Below are 19628 nucleotides of genomic sequence, written 5' to 3'. Positions count from 1 at the left end.
TAAACCCACTGAATTTTGTAGGTTAGTCTGCTGCTCATCCTTTGGGAGAGGTGAGAATTTGAGCCAACAACACGTCAGTGCTCCAAAGCAGGGTATGAATCAGAAGATGTTCAATAATTCAATTAGCATGGACAAAAAAACCTTGCTATACTATCTTAGTAAGACAGTAATAGTGATGTGTGTATGACAGCAGGTTAGTAATAAATACATTGTGAAAGTAATAAAGCCAAAAAAGCTGCTTCAGTAAATAATTGAAATGTTATGGCAACTGGAGCAACAGAACTAAGTGCTCTGTGTACAGCTACCATTGATTCTGTATATGGATTTGTAGAATGTTTTGGAAAACTGTGATGATTTGGAAGTAAATGAGAATTTTGGTAAATTTTAAACCAAAATTAGTATAGTACATTTAGGATCTAGTCTTTAAAGTATTGCAGTAATTAGTGCATCTTTATTCATCTCATCACAAGATAAGTTTCCACCTGACAGCCTCAGACTATGACGGTTTCTTAACTGCCCTGAATTTAGGAGGGTTCATTAAATGCAGCAGTATTTAGATGTAACCATGGAGAATTTCCACTAAATATGGAAATTCACTACAGTCTCTTTGGATTTACTGCTGTAAACAAGGACTCCAGATCACCCCAAATTTGTATTTTTTGGAAAAACCCAGAGCCATTCAGTACTCCTTATTTTTACTCCCCCCCATCCAAAGTGTGGCCCTTCCCCACTCAAATTATGCATATGAGCACAGGAATGTGAAATACAAAGCTGAGTTTCATGTCAGGTACATACAGGCAGAGTGTGTATTTGTGATTGTAAAATGTGTGGAAACCGACCATGGGACAGTTCTAAAGACAGATTCTAATAATAACTGAGAAAAATAAAGCATGGAAGAAGGCCTTTGAACCTATCCTTTGTTTGCAATTAACCTTTATAAGCCTTAACTTGATTTAGGAGCATTTGAATTAAAGCTTTAAGGATGTTGCTTTTTGACAGGAACCTTCTGCTTGCAGTTAAGCCTTAAAGAGTTTTGCAATCATAACCTTTTGAAGTATAATTTTAGAATATTGCATGTAGTAAGGATCTTTTGAAACTATAGCTTTAGAATATATAAAAAGGAAACATGCAACTTGAGAAAGAAGATGGACATCAATTCAAGGACTAATAAGTTTGACCAAGGGAAGCTGGACATCACTGTTATGAGACTTATAGTCCTTGCAATCAAAAGGTGGACCCACATCTGGAAACTGGACTTCACCAGATGCAATACTCCTTCCTTCTTTCGGAAACCAGACCACCACCACTTGGGATCCTCCTTTCGGGATGTACATCCTGAGAAAAACTAAATCACAATAGTGTATAGAATTGTGACATAAAAATTGGGAATAGAAACTGCTGATGAGTAAAAATTTGGAATAGAAACTGCTGAGAAAGCTTATGAGTACCCCTATAAATACCTCTAAGCCCCAAATATCGGTGTGCAGTGGGAGGGAAAACTTCCCCCACTGTACCCAGCGCTGTACTGCTCATACTTTACCATAATAATTAATAAATTGATTGCTGCTTGAATATTGGCCTAGCCAAGCTTCTTATTTATATCAGGAACAGTTCCTTCACTGGCTTTTCTCATTATTTCCTTGACGTTTGACCGCAGGGGACGACACTTCCCAAACACCACCATGCAGGGCCCTGTCCTGAGGCCTGCGCAGAGCTGGGTGTCTGTGCGACCCCCACTGGCACGGCCGGGCCCCTCAGCGGCCGCCGCCACTTACATCGCAAAGCGGGTGCCCAAGAAGGCAGCCCAGAAGCTCGGGGCTTATCCCCGGGGTTTATCCCCGGGGTTTATCCCGGGGCACACCCGGCCGTGAGGGCTGCGGCCCGGGACTGCGTTTCCCAGGAGGAAGCGCGGGCAGCGGGCGCGCCCCGCCCCGCGGCGCTCGGGGTTTGTTTCCGGGCCGAGGCTGCGGAGCGCGGCCGAGCTGCGGAGCGGGGCAGCACCCGGCCCGGCCCGGCCCGGCCCGGCCCGCCAGCATGGACGAGGACGGGCTGCCCATCGTGGGCTCCGGCATTGACCTCACCAAGGTACGGGCTGCGCTCTCCCGGCGCTCCGGAGCTGCCGCTCCTCCTCCCCGGCTGCGCTGGCCCTGGTGCTGGGCGAGCCCCGCGTCCCCCCGGCCCCGGCCCGGCCCGGCGGCAGCGGGCGAGGGGCGCTCCCCGTGCGGTGTCGGTGCCGCCCTCGCAGCTGGGAACGAGCGGGCTCTGGTCCTTACCTGTGTCTCCAGCTGTTTTTCTGCAAGTTTTGCAAAAACTTTGTACAAGACTAAGCCGTTTCAAACATCGATCTGGGAGGCAGATCCTGTGGCTCTTGTGTATTAATCCTGTGTATTAATTTCTTTAAATGTTCCAGAAACTTTCTTTTTTAACTTAGTTTTCTCAAAAGAGAGCGTAAAGTCAGGACAGTTCCAGCTGACCCAAGTGATTCTTCCATGCTCTGTGCCACCCTACAGATTTCTGCTAAGGTCGTAAGCACTGCTTGGCAAATTTTGGAACCACAGAATTGAACTTCAGCAGATGCTGTTGTACAGTGCACAGGCTGAAGGCTCGAGATAATAGCAACAAAAGTCTCACAAAAAGTCAGGATGTTTTAAGATGGCCCTAGTGAATTGTATATTGAATGCACAGATGAATCAGCGGCTGAAGAAGACGTAAAGAGCAGAGAGTCACTGTATTCACCAAAAAAGTACAGCAGAATCTTGGCTGCCAATAATATGCCTTGTAAATCTTCCACTTAAATCAATGACAATTTCATAGACTGATTTCCTCTGCAAAGGACTTAAAGCAATTGTTCAAGGTTATTGTGTCTGAGGCACTAAAATTTTATACGTAAACTTTTGCATGCAAACTCCTGAATCCAGTCTTCTGTAATGGTTTAAGTAAAAATCCCAACTCTGTGTTACATTATGACCACCGTTCTTTTTGGCAAACATAAGATTCTGCATTTTAGTCTGAAAAGTAAGTATGTGAGCATTGAAACTGACTTGGAGGATAACTTTTGGTCACTTTAGGGTAGTCTGGACTTGCAAATGAGAACCAGTAGGGCAGCCACTAAATACGTAGATGGCAACATCACTACACTTGAGTTTTGATCGTGGCATTAGTTGTAACTTGAGTATTAGTGTGGCTGGCCAAGTTTGTTTTTCCCTCTGATTTTCAGGAATAGTCACAATTTCATCTAAAGATGTTTTCTTTAAGATAACAGGCCTTCATTTCTTGGGTCTTGTTGCCTTTCTATGTGTCTTGTAAATTCTCAGCTGTCGTGTTAGTAGTTTTTAGTGGGAAAGGATTTGTATGAATGCATATGTGTATTAGAAAATGGTTTGTGTATGTATGCATTCATAGCAAGCACACTTAAGACAGATTTTCAAATAATTTCTTCTAAAAAATGTGCATTTTTAACAGATATTTCAGTCCAAATGTGAAACTTGACATTGATGTGTAACCTAATTTTCTTACCTTTTTTAATGCAGGTTCCTGCTATTCAGCAGAAAAGAACTGTAGCATTTCTAAACCAGTTTGTGGTTCACACAGTGCAGTTTCTCAACCGCTTTTCTACTGTTTGTGAAGAGGTATGTTTATTATTTTCCCAGCTGTCCCTTGATACAATTAAAAGAAATTCAAGAAATGGGAACCATTCATTTAAACATTTTTGATGCAGTAATACTGGTAGCTTAAACCAAAAATGTGGTCTGCTTTCTGTTGAAGGTTTCTCTTTAGTAAGTGCTTAAGACAGAATTTTTCCCCAAGGGATCCCCATGAGCTCCTGATTGTGCCACACTCCGTCCTGTTTTCTTAAACTTTTGCAGTTGGAACGGTCTTTGAACTTTTTGATATAGGGAATTTATTCTCAGCAGTTTCATCTCTGGCTCTTATGTTGTTATGAAAGAAGAATGCCGTGTTCTTGTGGTCCATCAAAACTTACTTTCAGATTTTATCACCTTTAATTTAAAAGAGTCATATGCTAAGCACTGAATGTAAATAGTTTTTATGTTTAAAAAAGGACATTTTTGGCAAGTGATTAGTATAGAACAAGAAGCCTTTAGCTTCAGCTTCCTGGAAAAAGAGAGAAAAATAAAAATATTTAGGATTAGTAAGTTTATGTGATGACTTTAGAGTCAATGGAAATACACCAGACCAAAAAGATTAGAACTGTCCACTGAACAGGACAAGAGTCCTCCTTGTAAAAAGGGTGTTTTCTAATGTGGCTTTGAGAGTAACCTTTTTGTCTTTAGAGGTTTTTTGTACTTTTTCATTAGTTTATTCAACAAAGAATGCTATACAGCTCTATCCAGCTGAGCCAGGGCAGCAGTCAAATCCAATTAGACTAAGCTATGTAATCTGAGAAATTCTGTTATTTGTTGGTGAAGTTTAGAGCCAGACACGTGACAAGTATAAGATTTGGCTATTATATGAATATATGGAGCTTCAGAGGAAAAAAAAGTAATTTTTCCTAGGTTTTTAAACTTCTTGTAACTTGATAGGTGGGACAGTGTGACCACCTGATGATGCTGTTGTCAGTTGTCCAAGAATCAGTTGTCACCTGATATCAGTATTCCCTCTTCCATGGTCCCTGTGGAAATCAGAACACCTATATTTAAAGCCACCTTGAGCACACAGCAGCACTGTGAAGTCTGCCTAATAAAACAGTTATTAGTTAACCAAAATGTGCTGTTACTCAAGAGACTAAATAGTTGCTTTATATACTCCTTGAGAAGTTTTTCGTATTCATGAAGTACAGAAGTGTTTTTAATGTGAAAGGTCGCTGTGTAAGTCAACAGAAGCCAAGAAACTCAAAATCAGGGCTGACACCATCCTTAACTCTAAATTTCTTGGCTCCTGTCTAGTCAAATAGACCCATAAAATTGCATAATTGTCTTTTGTACATCTTTCCTCCCCCTTATCCAGTTAAATGTAGGACACATAGTTCCTTCCAATAGGAACTGACTCCTCTTCTTGAACAAAGGACCATCTGTAAACAAGTCAGTACTCTATCCAAAAAGACTAGCTCCTGTCAGTCTCCTACTTTTTCTAGCATATTGGCAGAACTGCCATTTTCTTAGGGTGTTAAAGTTCTGCTTCAGAGCCAGGCAGAATCTTGCCAAGGTGCCAGAAAGCTGTCAGAATGGTACGTATCTGCCAGCCAGCACTCTAGCCAACTTCACTTGGACAGGTCTGGTGGAGTATGGTAGTGATTAGTTAAAAGACTGGCAGTTCTTATGGAGTAATTTAGAAAAACTTTAGTTGTATTTAAAAAAAAAAGTCAAAATTTGATTGAGGTGCACCTGGAGCATATAAAGTGTCTGGTTAGTTCTGATTCATTGTGGATTTTGACTGTATAGGACTTTGAATCACCTGTTGTATCAATTATCAGATTTTTTCTTTGTATTTGCTCAGTTACATACACACACATCATCTCTTTTCATCTTTCACATTTGGAAAAAGCTTTGAAGAAAGATCTTTCAGTAACTGGGAGAGTACAATGTGTCTACCATTATTCTCCAGTTGTCCAAAGTAATACCCTATTTACTTTGGCTTTCTTTTGTAAATAGTCTGTCTTCATTTCTGTCATTATATGGGAAAACCAACTGCAGATTAAAATTATTTAAAATTGGTACCACTGTAGCTACTGTTTTAAAAAGGGTTGTCATTGCTTCATTCATTTCATAATGTGATAATCTCATTTATGCTGTACTCTGCCTTCAGCAGGGAGAAGCTAAAAAAAGGTTTTTTTTTAAAGTAGCTGCAAACTCTTTTATATGTCCAAGTGCACAGGGGAGTGTTTTCACATCCTGATTGTTTTCTGTTGTAGAAATTGTCAGCACTCTCTCTCCGTATCCAACAAATTGAAACCACGCTCAATATTCTGGATGCAAAGGTTTGTATGGATATAAACTTCATCTTCTAACAGTGACAGCCTTCTAGATTATATGAACTAGCTTCCTTTTTAGAGTATGACTTGAGCAAATAAGTTTTCATAATGATTTGAAGGAGCTAATATAAAATCCTGAGATCAAAAATTCTCTCTTCAACTCTCTTCCCTGGTTAATGCCTTACTACTTGTACTGTGTAACATTTGAATCTGTAGTTGATACAGAAGAAAGGAAGCAACAGTACCTAGTGGAAAATCTGAGTTTGTTAAGCATGTGGAACAGGAAGGAACACTTTTTGCCATACAAACACTAATAAGGAAATTCTTTCCTCCTTTGTAAAACAAAAGTATCTTTGTATGTTACTGGACTGTAAGGACTTCGGCTGATATAAGTAACTAGAGAGAAGCCTTGTAAATCCTTTTGATATTGAAATGTGACCTGAACTGGATCTAAGCTAATGTAAATTAGTTTGATTTATCTTTTTTAGCTGAAATGACAAAAAGATATAATCTGTAGTCTTAGACAGGAAATATAGTATATCATTTACTAGGAAAAAAACCCAACAAGATCCCAAAGTCAACCAATCACCCACTAACAAATTTTAACAAGTTGTACTTCAGTAATGATGGAGGTGATTTCAGTTGGCTTTTCTGGGAGCAAGGGTGGGATATTTTGAAAACATTCATTAAGGTCTTTGTGGGGAAAAAATATTATAGTAATACAAACAGAGCTTACTAACTCTTATTTATTTCAAAATATTTAGGAATGATCTGAATTGATGATTTTTGCAGAATTCTTCATAATCATGTTAAATAGAATTTCCTTCAAATTTTTGATTTATGTGAATATCCATTCACATAATTTCCTTAAAAAAAGTGAAAGATGTAGAAAATTGAAAAATTTGTAACCAGTCTCCCATCTGTTAGGTGATAGAGCTGTTCTTGCCATGATTTCTTTCACTGTAGGGGAAGTAGCAGAGATTGCATGGTGTAGTTGATAAATGCAGTAGCAAAATGCTGGGAAGGTGTGGAAGACTTTCCTGCTCTGCAGCCCTGTGTTAACAGTGAAAGTTTTTATTGTAGAAGGCAGCCGGATAGAAAGATTTTTTTTTTTTTGCCTCAATCAAAATACCAAAACTAGGGGCAGAAAGTTACAATTTTACTAATGTAAAACCTACCTGGATAATAAGTGGTAAGCAGCATGCTGCAGATTTTGTTGTACATGTAGTCAGTCTTATGAAGTGCTCATTGCTTATTTGATGATGTTTTTGCATTCAGTTATCCTCAATTCCTGGCCTGGAAGATGTCAAATTTGAAGAGTCCAGTGCAAATGTGAAGAGTGTTACAAATGGTCCCGTGGCACAGGCTGCTACAGATCAACAGACAGCTGGATCACCTCAGCCTGGAGTAAGTAATGAAGCATAAGTCTTCCTTGAAGGAATAGAGCTCTCCAGGTCAAATTTTTATTGCAGTAGATAGAAGAACCAATTCTATTGGAAGTGAGCAATCAACTATGAAAGTCTAAGACTAGGCTTTTCTCTACTGGCAAGTGATTTAAAACAAAAAAAGCTATACCCTTTATTAACTATGTGACTTAAATAATTAGAACTAACTCAAATCTAATGCTAAATTTCTCCTTGCTTTTATTCAATCACACTAAAATATGAACATGAATTACATCAGGGCCCTGGGAAGGTCATGAATGAAAATAACAGTTCAAATCACATCATTGCAACTCCTTTCTCAGAATGTGAGCTTTTAGCTCAAATTGAAATTTCTAGCATGCTTAATTCTAAACAGTTTATTACATTGAAGGTTTTCTGTATATCATCCTCCACATACAGTAAAGACCAGCTTATTACTAACAATCAGCATTAAAATACTACCTCTGCAACTAAACTCTTGTCATTTTGGGCAATTTAATGTGTGTGGTTGGTTGATTTTTAACCCAGACATTTGAATCCCATGATGACCAAAATTAAGTGAGGCTTTCAGGCCCATTTGTAGATGGAGCTCTTCTCCTGGTTTCCCCTTACAGTTTCTTCTCATGGAATCCTCAATTCTGATCTCTGCTCATTCTCTTATTTGGTGGAAGTTGCTGTGGAAGAGCAGCAGCTGGGGCACTCTGCTGCTTTTACCTGCCTATCAAAGATTGTAACTCTGATTTGCAGGCAGCAGCAGGGGAGACACTGGACAGCATTGCATGTTCCAGCCGTGTTAGAGAATGACTCACCATGAGTTCATTTTCTTTAAAATGTTCCTCCTCTCAGATATGGAAGTATATAAAGTATATTTAAGTATATAAAGTCCATACATTTCCACACTTTCAGGTGGTTAGTTTTGTAGAAAAAATACAGTTTCCTGTGTTCTTTTAAAAGTACTAGAACTTCTTGTCATTTTTCATTTCATTTAAATTAAATACTTCAAAGGAATCTTTGATTTTGTTACATTATCCTTTGAGTAGTGATTTATACTCAAAAGTTTAGTTTAGAAGTTACATGATATGTATGAAACCTTTGTCAGGGAATCAAATACTTTGAGGAAAAAAGGCATTGGACTACTGGGGGAGATTTATAGATATATTTCTTAAAAATATTTTTTATTAAAAGACCATTTACATTTAATACTGTGATATTTATTAAATTCAACTTAACAGGGTTATTAGGGACTTTATTCAGGGCAGGGTTATTATTACTTTTTGTTTTTTTATGTGTTGTTCAATAACTTTAAATTGTATATAAAAGTAGAAAGACACTGGTAACAGTGAACAACAAAAGGGCTGGATTTGTGATTTCATACATCTAGGAAACCTCTAATTTTGTGAGTGTGGATCAGAATAATCTTCATGAGGAAGAGTTGCACTTTACCCTGAAATACCCAGTTTCATTGTTTGGAATCTCTCCATGGCTGTGGTGTGTGCACCTCACCATTAACGGGTTTGTTCTTCACATACAGCAGAACAATACACAAGAAGAAGGGTTACAGAAAATGGAGGTAGTAACAGAAAATGTCACAACTGTGGCCAAGGATCCAAGATATGCCAGATACCTCAAAATGGTACAAGTGGTAAGTCAGTTCTCATGTCATTCTTTGGCTAGCATGTTATTTTTTGGTGGAAGGTACCACACAGCTGTAAGTGAACCTTAAATGTCTGAAAACATATATTGCAACAGTAATCTTTAAGGTAGGATAGCATCATAATATTCTAGCACATCTTCTCTAATAAATGAATTAATGTAATGTATTCTCTCAGACAGCTTCTGGCAAAATCTTTCTACAAAATTCTGCTGCTAGACTTGTGAACTGAAGGTGTGAAATGTGTAAATGCAAAGTGATATTAGCCGGAGGCACAGAAGATGCCACTGAAAGTGGAGTTGTCCTGGCAAACTGGAGTCATTCCCTGCATACAGACTGATTACAGCCTGATTTTACTGTAGGGTACAAAATACAGCTTTGCAAGTATAGTCCAGAACAGGAGTACTTGATATTTCTGTAAGGACCAAAATAGAGATACAAAGATTGCTTCACTGTCTGGTTCCACTCCAGTTTCCTGTTATTCATGATGCAGGTTTTGTTTACGTATTTATCTGTGGTCTGTGCTACAGATAAATAGGAAATAAATTATTGTAATCTCAATATGAACATGTGTGAAATCTAATGAAGGAATGAGAAGGTGAACAGGAGACTGTTTGTGATATTTTTAAGAGGTTGTTTCACATCCACAAACTTGAAAATGAAATTGGAAACAAAGAGTTTATTTCAATTTATTTTCAATTTGTCAGTGGACATTTTCCTCTAAAATACATATATTATAGTTCTGGAAAGTATGACTATGTCATAGTATTAATAAAATGTTGCTTATGTTAAAACTAACTTCATGGTTTCACTCAGTCTTCAAAGAAATTATTACAATTGTCTGCTTCATCCCTTGAATAGTGTTCCAAACCTTATTTTTCATTTTTCACTTGAATCACAAATTGGAACTTAATGGGCAGCTCATTACAAACCTAGTAGCAGAGAGTAGAACACTATGTTACTGTATTGATTTAATGCCAGACTTCAAAGTGGATTTGAAAGTGCTGGATGGTCTAGGATGGTCTAATTACTTTTAATTTTTTTTAACTTTTTTTTTTTTTTTGACTGCTGGAGGAGTGAGATCTCACTTTCCACATTTCTCCAGTGTACTGGCAGTTCCTGGTGACTCCTCTGCCAGTTGTAAACAGTGTGGTAGGAAAGTCAAACTAACATACTACAAATTAATGCGTGTTTTTGTATTTGCCAAACTTGTCTCCTTTTCGGTCAAGTATTTCAGTTAGTGTCATTTATTTGCCCAAATTAAGTTTCTAGCTGAAGATTTGTTTGAACTGATAATTTATTTATTACTCACAATGTTTGTAGTATAAAAGAGCACTATTCTAAACTAAAAGTAGCTCTTCCATGAAATTGTGAAGTGCAATTGAGGATACTGAATTCTTACTTTTTAAAATTTACAACAATATTCCAAGAAATCACACAAAAGCAGTACCATATTTGCAGATTAAAATTTAGGAAGCATGAAAGGTAAAGTAATTGTAATGCCTTAGTTGTATTATGAGCAGATATAGGTGCAATCTTAATTGTTTTCCTTCAGACAAGAAGTCTAAAAGAGCATTTTGATTAAACTTCAGATTAGTTTTGTGAATCTGTGATATATAAGGGTACTGAGAGGATTTTTTTTCTCACAGATTTTAATGCACACAGTGTTGGAATAAAACATACACCAAGCGTGAACATGAAAACAACCCATTCTTAGAAGTCCTATACCAAATTCCCTTTGAATGAAATAAAATATGAATTCTGCCTTGCCTGATTTGACTCAATTCTGTTTTCACCTGGTTTGAATTGATGCATAAACAACTCAGCAGTGACTTCTGAGGTGGGGAAAAGTAACCTAAGAGCAGTGAAGCAGGGGAAAAGCATTAGTACAAGATGGTGTGTAGACACACAATCCCTGGTGTCCAAATCTATACTAGAATAACTGAATTTTTAAACCTTCATGAAGTACTCAAATAAATATTCAAAATATTCACCTGTGTAATGCACATTACTTGTGAAGCGCTGAGATATTCTTTTATTTCAAGGTATTATATTGCAGCTGCTTGAGTGACATTTTTTGACATTATGCCTGATAGATTGCTGCAACTGTGTACCTATGTGTGTGCTGTTCCACAGTGCTCATGCACAAACCTTGATTGTGATTCTTACCTTGGAGCTGTCACTAGAATCACATCTTTCTCTGAAACATTAGTCATGCCTGCCCTTTATTTTAGCGCTATTTTACTTGCTTTTGGAGAAAAGATACTAGTCCTACACCACTTTTCATTTAGAATTTCATAGGCCACCAGTAACTTTGTCCCTTTCAAATCAGAAATTGTATCCTCGTTTGGTTTGGGGTTTTTTCCCATATCCTATATTAGCATGGAGTAATCCAGATGGTATTTCTGATGGTTTCCAGCAGGAGATGGCAAAGCAACAAGTTGCCTTTGAGCAACTATAGTGGAAACATAGGAGCAGTTTGTTGGAATGTATCTCATGAGAGGACGTGGGTCTTGGATATGTGATTCAAGATGAGAGGATGTTGAGGTGTTGATGAATAAAGTAACGTGCAGAAGCTGTGGAAGGACTTGCAGTGAAGGGAAGGAATTTTTTTAACATGTACATATTTGGCTGAAATCTGTCCACAAGTCACAGAAGATTCAAGCCTGACTGAACAAGCAGTTGCGTTCAGAGAATTCACTTTTAAATTGTGCTTCTGTTCTCATGTCCTGTTTGCCTTTTTCTCCATGCTTTTTGCACTTCTCCAGGTTTTTGCACTGCCTTATGAGATCCTTCTGGAGTGGTAGCAGATGCACTTCCTTGGTTTTCTCCTCCCTCTTGGGTATACCTTCAGCATACCCAAGTCCTTCCTAGCACAAGCTCTCTGCTGTCTTTGTGCTGCTTTGTGCTTTCTCCACGTTCTTACCCAGACAGATAACATCAGCTTCATAATTTTGTGTGCACAAATTGCAAGCATATCTATTCAGTCTTGATTCTGTCCCTGCAACTTTTCTCTAGATGTTTTGCCATAAATATAAGATGGATTAAAAGGGCCTTTAATCTCAATCATTTCTTGCTTCTAGGTTTATATTGGTGGGAACTGAGATTAATGTTCCATGCTGTTGTTTGACAAGTGACATGCATAAATTCATATGAAAGTGTGGCTTAAAAGTACCTGTGTTATTTAACTCACCTGTTTGTGTCCCGTAATTTTATATTATCCTTCCTCCTGCTACACAGGGTGTTCCTGTAATGGCAATACGAAACAAAATGATTTCTGAGGGGCTAAATCCAGATCTTCTTGAGTAAGTAATTTGTGACTCTCAGTAGGGCTGCAGTGCAACTGTGTATTTAAAAAACTTGGAAAAACATGTGCTTAGAAAAGGTTGTTCAAGGTGTTCTGAACTATAGCAGTGACAAGCTAGCATCTGGCAATGTGCATTTAGCAATGAGGACTCAAATAAAAGGTCAGTAGCCATTTTCAGTGCCCTGTGTAGACTGTGAGGTTTTTCCCAGATACTTGCTTTCAACACTCCAATAAGAAAATGTCATTTTTGTAGAGTAGTAAGAACAAACTCAGTCTTATCTTGTTGAATGTTTGAGGAACAACATAGTTGTTTCCAGTTTCCCTCAGTAGATGTAGTGTACACCCTCACTTCAAAATTGACAGCATAAATTGAAGTCAGCAGTTCAGAATTTTGGCTGTTGATTGAGTTAATCTGATGTGAAGAATACTATCCTAAGAATAGATAGTAACTTTCAAAACTTCTTGTCTGGCCATAAACATTAATTTCAGACTTACCTTGCAGTTGACGTTTAATTTAGTTCTACTGTATTATTTCACAGAATTTGTTAAAGTATTAACTTTCATTCTTACATTATAGACACCAAAATGTTTGAAGTATTTTTGCATTCTTTTCAGAAACTGTCAGGGTATTAAAAAGTGCATTTTTCATTTCCAATTAAGTTCTTTTACATTTTGTAAAGGCTTATTTTGAAACTAGCTACTTGTTAAATAAAATAAACCTGAAGTATCATAATATGATGAGTCACTTTAGCTCCCAGTTACTTCCTGGTCTAGATAAGCCTGAAGTAGTTATTCCTCTGTTGTTTTCTTTACTGATTAAATGAGAAATAAAAAAAGGGCCTTGTGCAAGTTGGAGATAGCTTTAGCAAATGTGGGTTTTCTATATGTGTGTTAAATGTATTGTATTTTTTGCTGTGCTTTCAAGTCCATACCTTTCTATAAATGCTGCTATTTCTTCATGTTTGGGTGGATTTTTATAGAAGATAAAAAGATAATAGGTTAAAATTTCAAAAGCTATTCTTTAAAAAGTGTCTGCTTTTGGATTGCCTATTTTGCATTGAGACAGAAACGCTATTACTGTGGATTGAGGCTCACAGAATATGTTTGGGTTTAGATCTCAAAATCCATCTTCAAAGATCTGTGCAACAGTAATGCTTATTCAGATTTTCTTTAAAATGTTACTGGTTTGAAAACTGGTTAAAGAAAGCTAATTATTTGGCAGGGTGCATGATGTGGAGCATGTTAAGGTATCAGGGGTGACTTTTCAATTTTCTTGCTTCTCGTGATACTGTAGGCTTCTTCTTTCATGTGTGTCTTGTCATTCACACTGCATTTCTTGGGTCTTCAGCTTCCTTAGGTCTGCTCACTCAGTCCCAGAGAAAATTAGGAAAATGTACACAAGGCTGTGTGCTCAGTCCCTACTGCAGACTCCCCCAGCTTCTTGCCATTGATGAGCATGGGTTATTTGTGGCTGTACGTGTGCTAATCCTAATGATACAATATTGTTTCTACACTCTCCTCTTGGCTTTTCCACCTCTGTTAATGCTCCTTTCTCAACTTTTTACAGCGTTTGGTAACTGCTGTTCTATCAAGCTCCCAATTTACCTGTCTTTTAACTTGTTTCTTATCCTTCCTCTCTTGCCTGTCTTCAGTTCCAGAAGAGTTTGTCCTGCTCTCATGAGTTAAAGGAATTCAGCATCATCTTCTTCTTCTTGATAAATGAGAGGTTTTGCTCTGGTCTCTGCAGATCACGTCTTTGCACAGCTCTTCTGTTTTGTCATTACCACAGCAACAAGGAATAATATTGTGAAGTGGTATTTGCATGAGAAAGCAAATGCTTTCTTCATTTGTTTTAGAGGTGTGCAGGGGGGAGGGAGAAGGCTCTTCTGCAGTCCTTTCACACACTTCTCTCTTAAAAGTTACCTTAGGGATTCCCAACAGAGAACTTATACTAAACAAAACTAATGTTGGAAAAGAAATTCTATACTCCCAAGATAAATAAGAACAGGATGATTAATACAACTGTCAGCTTAGTTTAAAATGCAGTATTTTATCCAAGAGATGTTAACTGTCATACAGGAAGTGAGGTTCTCTGAATGTCATTTTCCCCCAAGTATAATTATGGTTTTATTTTCTACGTCGCTTTCAGCCTTTATCAGGCTCTGTATTCCTTGAATGTCAAATTCATTACATACTTAGGAGGGAGAGTCCATGGAGAGCCAGCATCTTCAGGCAGTAATGTTTGTTAGTCTTTAGATGGCTTGCTTCTTTCACCTTCATTTCCAGTAGATTCCCCAAGCAAACATTTTGCCACAGTGTTAAGATCCATCCTAAATATTCTCTTTAAAACTAAATACGAGAGGTCTGATCATTTGTAGTCAATAAAAATCCCATGGCTGCTCTTGCATGTCAAATTTAACCCAATGTTCTAGCCAAATTCCACTCTGAGTAATTCTTTTTTGCTTCACTAAATTATCCCTGCAGTTTTAGTTGGATACAATATTGTTCATTTCCTGTCTTATTTTTTTCATGTACTATTTACACTGCTCAATGGTGTACAGAATGTTCCTTTCAGCCCAACAACCTCTGAAGATTGAAAAAAAATTGAATTAATCATTATTGCCTGCTTTCAACTCTTTCTACAAGTGTTTGCCACTTCTTAACGATCTGTCATCATTTCTGATGGCATCAAAGGCGTGCCTTCACACTGGTGTCTGCATAGTTTTGCTGTCCAGTGAGTTACAGTTTCTAGTGTTTGCCTTCCAGTTGTAGGTGAAGCAATGCCACAAAGGTGTGAGTTTGTGAACCATAAACAGTTAAAGTGTTAAATGTTGTGGCAATAGAGTGCCTGCAGTTGTCATGCAAGGACAGTGGTGTTACGTGCTGAGCTGCTTGTGCTCTCAGCTGGATTTACAGCACAGAATGTTTTTGTTGCCTGCAGGACCCCAGATGCCCCTGTGCCTGCCTGGGGAGATGATGGCAAAGCAGAAGACAGTTCTGACAGTGAATCTTCATTCAGTGACTGAAGAGACTGATTCCAGCCTTTGGAAGCCTTTGTTAAGTGCTCATGTGTTTGGAGCTTTGGCAGACAGGGGTTTTGCGTGGATCACGTGGATGACATGGTTTGTCTGATGGTGTTTTTAAGAACTGAGATCCCCCACGTTCTGTTCTGGAAAGTTTGAACAGGCAGCATGTTTCAACCTGAACCCTTCCCCCATGAAAATGAATCATGAGATAATTGCAGTTTTTATGCTGCATCATGTCAGATTCATTTCTGGTTCTGCTGAAATTACTCTGTAGGGCTCTAAGAATTTCACACCTCTAAACCTCCATGTCTCTAAAACTGCATTCTGGTCATTGTTAGATTTTCTGTGTAACACGTTTAACCTATGTTGCCTTCTTTCTGCCTCGTAACTTAAAAGTAAATTAACTTTGAAAAATGAAAGTGTTTCATTGATAAACTCTACCTTTTATCCTTTTTGCAGTGACAAGAATTACATATAATCAACTCTCTTATGATGATCAGTGATCACCATATTATGCAAATCAGTGATACTCAGATTTGAGAAGAACTAAAATACAAGTGAAAAATATATTAAAGCCCATTATGAATCTATTTTCAAAGCATATACTGCTATTCAGTGCCACATTAGAGTCTGTATGAAGCTGTTAAAGGAACTCCTACTCTTGAAGGGTTGATTTATCCAGTTCAGGTTGCAGTGTTGTAGAAAGGTACAAACATGGCAAGGTTGGTTTGAAAAGAGCAAGGGACTGGGAGATCATTAATGGAATCTCACTACTTGTGAGATTCTGTTATGTGGGTCAGTTGAAACCATTTTCTGACTTCATTGGCCTTACTCGAAAGAAGCTGTGGCTGAACAGTTTGCTTAGGATGAGAAATCACCTCCAAATTGGTGGCTTTGCTGATAATTGCAGCAGAGAAGCTAAAATTCAGGTTGTATAAGGATAAAACTACCTTGGCACCTCTTGAAGCACTCATTGAGGAACAATATAAATAAATGCCTGATGTGCCCTGAAGATTCCCCTCAGAATTACTTGATGTATTCCGTGACTCAAAAATTATATTTCATTAAAGAATCTTCTTTAATACAGCTTGTTCCACATGAAATCCTTTGCAATCTGTTTGAATTCCCCAGATTGTTGTGATTATACCAGAATGTGGTGTGCCATGCAGTCATTAACTTTTTGGTATTTCACATTCTTGCTGTGACCAAGAGAAGACTAAAACTGAAGCTCTAAGTGTATAGCTTTGTTAGCCTTTATGACTGAGTCAATACCTTCTCTCTTAGTTATTTGTGCCACTTCAGTAGGTTACCTGCTTTTTTTTTTTCCTGTAACTTCAACATGGCTCCCATTTCAGCCTAGCAGACATATTTATGCTCTCCATAACCTGTAAATCAGAATAATGCCTGAATCCCTACAAAAGCATATATGCACTAGAGAATGTTGAGACATGGTATTTCAGTGATGGGTTTTTTACTATTGAACACTTTAAAATGTACTTAATAGGTAACACCTGACAAAACACAAAAAAAATTAACATATTAGCAATAAGTATTTCAAATGTAAATGTGATGTTATTTCAGAATGTATATATTGAAGCATTCATGACTTTTTAAAATCTATATTTGAAAACTCATTTAAGCAGTCTGTAAAATAAAAGGTATACTTTGTAAACCAAAGTTATGTTTTCATTTTATTCCTATATTTTGTTCTAAACAAAACAATGAAAATTTTTCCAAAGTCTCTGCAATTCATGTTTCTCCAGAACTAATTTTGCTGAAGTTGTATCAACCTGCTAGCCTAAGGGGAGAGTTTTGGAAATTGGGGTTTGGAATTAAAGTTAACCCATGGTGGCACTCTGACTACAGGAGAACTGAGTATCCCTGTCTAAGTAGCCACTGTTCTAAGAAGCAAATTTAGGAAGGCTGAAATTAATGTTTTTTATATATTTGATACTTTTCAACTGTCATGGACCTATGCAAGGAAGTAGCGTGATTTAAAGAGTTGAATTGAAACATAGTAATTTTTTCTTTTTCTAAAGAAACAAGCAAGGTTAACAAAAGGCATTAAAGAAGGTATAGCTTCAGTTGTTTAACATCCTGAAGAAACTTTTTATTTCTGTAAAATAATTTTAGTTGGAAAAAAAAACCCCTAACATCAATTGTCTTTTACACCACTGCAGATACACTTTTATGTGGAATGAAAAAGAAAACGTCTGGCCTACAGACACTTGTTAAAATTAGGGATAATTAGTCAGTAATTACATATGTCACAGAATAACAGTTTAATAGGGATTGTGAATTTAGCTGCTTAGGATTTGGATGATCTTTTCAGGGTAGACATTTACTGTGGAGCACTGCAACGTTGGTAAACTTGCAGAAACATTAAGAAAAATCTTGTCACAATTTTCTCTCCCACTTGAGTGGTAACTAAATCTAAATGTCTGAATTGTGAGGAATTGGGGGGAAAAAAGATAAGACCGTCCCTTTTTGCATTCAGTGTCTCAGCAGCCATGGTGCTTCCACTGCCTTTGGAATCTCTGACCGCTTTAGGCTCTTCTGCTCCTAAACACATCCCTTTGCTCTCAAGCCAAATTCAATCTGAGATGTTTCAACTGTTAAGTGTGGGAAGGTTGGTTTGAGGCTGAATTATGTCAGCTGTGCTGGTGCTCCTTGATCTGCAGCAGTTTTCTGGAGATGTGGTGCTAACCCAGAAAGCTGGAAAGTTCTTAACCGCAAGCTAAATACTGTAAGCGGAGAATATTCCAAGGTGCTCGTTATTTGCCATCTGTTTTGGAATGGAAGATGGAGGGAGTATTTCAGCTTGGCAGCACAGTAATCAGATATATGTAATACTTTCAAGGGAAAAAGTCCATTTTTGTGAGACTTTAATTTTTAAAGGCTTCCAACAGCAATGAACTTTTAGAAGATACGGTATACATTAAGAAGTGTCAGTAATACACATCTAATATATCGAATTTTGCATGGACTTGAACTCATCATCTGGGGCAGTATTACAACTTGTAGGCATAAAAACTACTGCAGAGCATTGCTGGAATAGCCACTGAATGCATGTGTTAGTGATAATTATGTACTACTGGTTAACTACATATTCTTTGTTTAAACAAACATTTTTAACCCAGTCATCATATTCCTCATTTTGCAGGTGAATGGGAGTGCAGAATGCATAAATGTCAGTTTCTTAATGGTATTACACTCATTTTAAATGCATGTAGATGCCATTAGACTAGATGCATGTCTGTATTTTAGTAAGTAAAACCTCAAAACCTGTCAAAGGCAAAAACAACATCTGGACACGATAACTTTATAGTGAAGTCCTGGTTTAGCAGTTGTAATCATTAATCTGTTCCCTCTCAAGTCTTCTGTTCAGCTACATTTGAAATGAAAATTGGTGGTTCTTTTTCCAAGCTGAGTCTCTTCCTCTCTCTTGTTTTTCTTTCCAGTGTGTGTTATTTACACCAGTGAGTAAGTGTATAGTTTGACGTTCTGTGAAAAAAAAATATAACAAACTATAGCCTATACTTGGAAAAAGAGAATATCACTAAGATCAGCACTTTGAGCTGTGTGTGATCAGGTCAGTTTTGCTTTCCATACATAGCAAGAAACTTAAATTCATCGTGGGCTCAATCTGTCTGGAGATCCAGTTTTCTCTCTGAAAAGCCAACCAGGGGTAACTGTCTTGCAATGGGTTTGTCTGCAGACGGGACATGTATTTTCTTATTCTTCTGAAAATTTGGCATCCTGCTGTCTGAAATGCCTGCACTGGTGTCCAAAGTGTTACTCTCCCAATGCTTCATGTGATGGTGTCTCCATTCAGGGCACTTTGCAAAGCACAGCCAAACAGGAACTGCCACATTAACTGGGACCTGTGGCTTGCCTAATTGTGCAGTTCTGTCTGTGCTACGAGTCAGTACTGAGTGCCCTAAGGAAAGATGTGAGGACCACCACAGTGTTCCTGCAGTCCCTTTTCCTGCCACCAAGACTTTGCTCCAGCCACGAGCAGAGATTGATGTTCAGTACAAAATTGCAAGTTTGTTGGTGTTTCCAAAAATAATTTCATTAATTTGGGAAGCTGTGGATATTCCTGCCTAGTGTTTGACTCACTAACTTTGGTAATACAATGTTTTTTTAAGGGAGTTCCTTGGGCTTGTTCATTGTCAGGGTAACGAAGCAGAAAATTAAAATAATATTCCTCATGCCATATAAAAAATGAGTGACAAAAACAAGTTTAGCATTGGATATGTCACATTCTGAAGAAACAAGTCTGAATAGT

At 37.8% G+C, this 19628-nt stretch overlaps 1 protein-coding gene across 2 annotated transcripts; it reads left to right on the top strand.

Moving 5' to 3' along the window:
• The first annotated feature begins 1955 nt into the window (after positions 1 to 1955).
• On the top strand, positions 1956 to 16980 carry WASHC3 (WASH complex subunit 3). Of its 2 annotated transcripts, XM_084206464.1 has the most exons (7): positions 1956 to 2085; positions 3531 to 3629; positions 5870 to 5935; positions 7208 to 7336; positions 8885 to 8995; positions 12245 to 12309; positions 15253 to 16980. In XM_084206464.1, the coding sequence occupies exons 1-7, from the start codon at positions 2035 to 2037 to the stop codon at positions 15335 to 15337; spliced, it is 606 nt and encodes a 201-aa protein (XP_084062590.1). In that variant the 5' UTR covers positions 1956 to 2034; the 3' UTR covers positions 15338 to 16980. The 2 variants fall into 2 exon arrangements, with proteins under 2 accessions (XP_084062590.1, XP_084062591.1); XM_084206465.1 differs by lacking the exons at positions 12245 to 12309; positions 15253 to 16980 and adding an exon at positions 9183 to 9418.
• Positions 16981 to 19628: the final 2648 nt, after the last annotated feature.

This window comes from Fringilla coelebs, assembly GCF_963513975.1.
Source record: "Fringilla coelebs genome assembly, chromosome: 5".
In the NCBI taxonomy this organism is placed as follows: domain Eukaryota; kingdom Metazoa; phylum Chordata; class Aves; order Passeriformes; family Fringillidae; genus Fringilla; species Fringilla coelebs.
Note: the sequence above shows the minus strand (reverse complement) of the source record. Positions and strands in the feature narration are given on the sequence as shown.

Bases quoted from the DNA above. Each gene is read 5' to 3' on its own strand.
- WASHC3 (XM_084206464.1), top strand. From the start codon at position 2,035: ATGGACGAGGACGGGCTGCCCATCGTGGGCTCCGGCATTGACCTCACC. The intron at 7,337-8,884 runs GTAAGTAATGAA...CTTCACATACAG, and splicing joins CTGGATCACCTCAGCCTGGA to CAGAACAATACACAAGAAGA. The intron at 12,310-15,252 runs GTAAGTAATTTG...TGTTGCCTGCAG, and splicing joins CTAAATCCAGATCTTCTTGA to GACCCCAGATGCCCCTGTGC.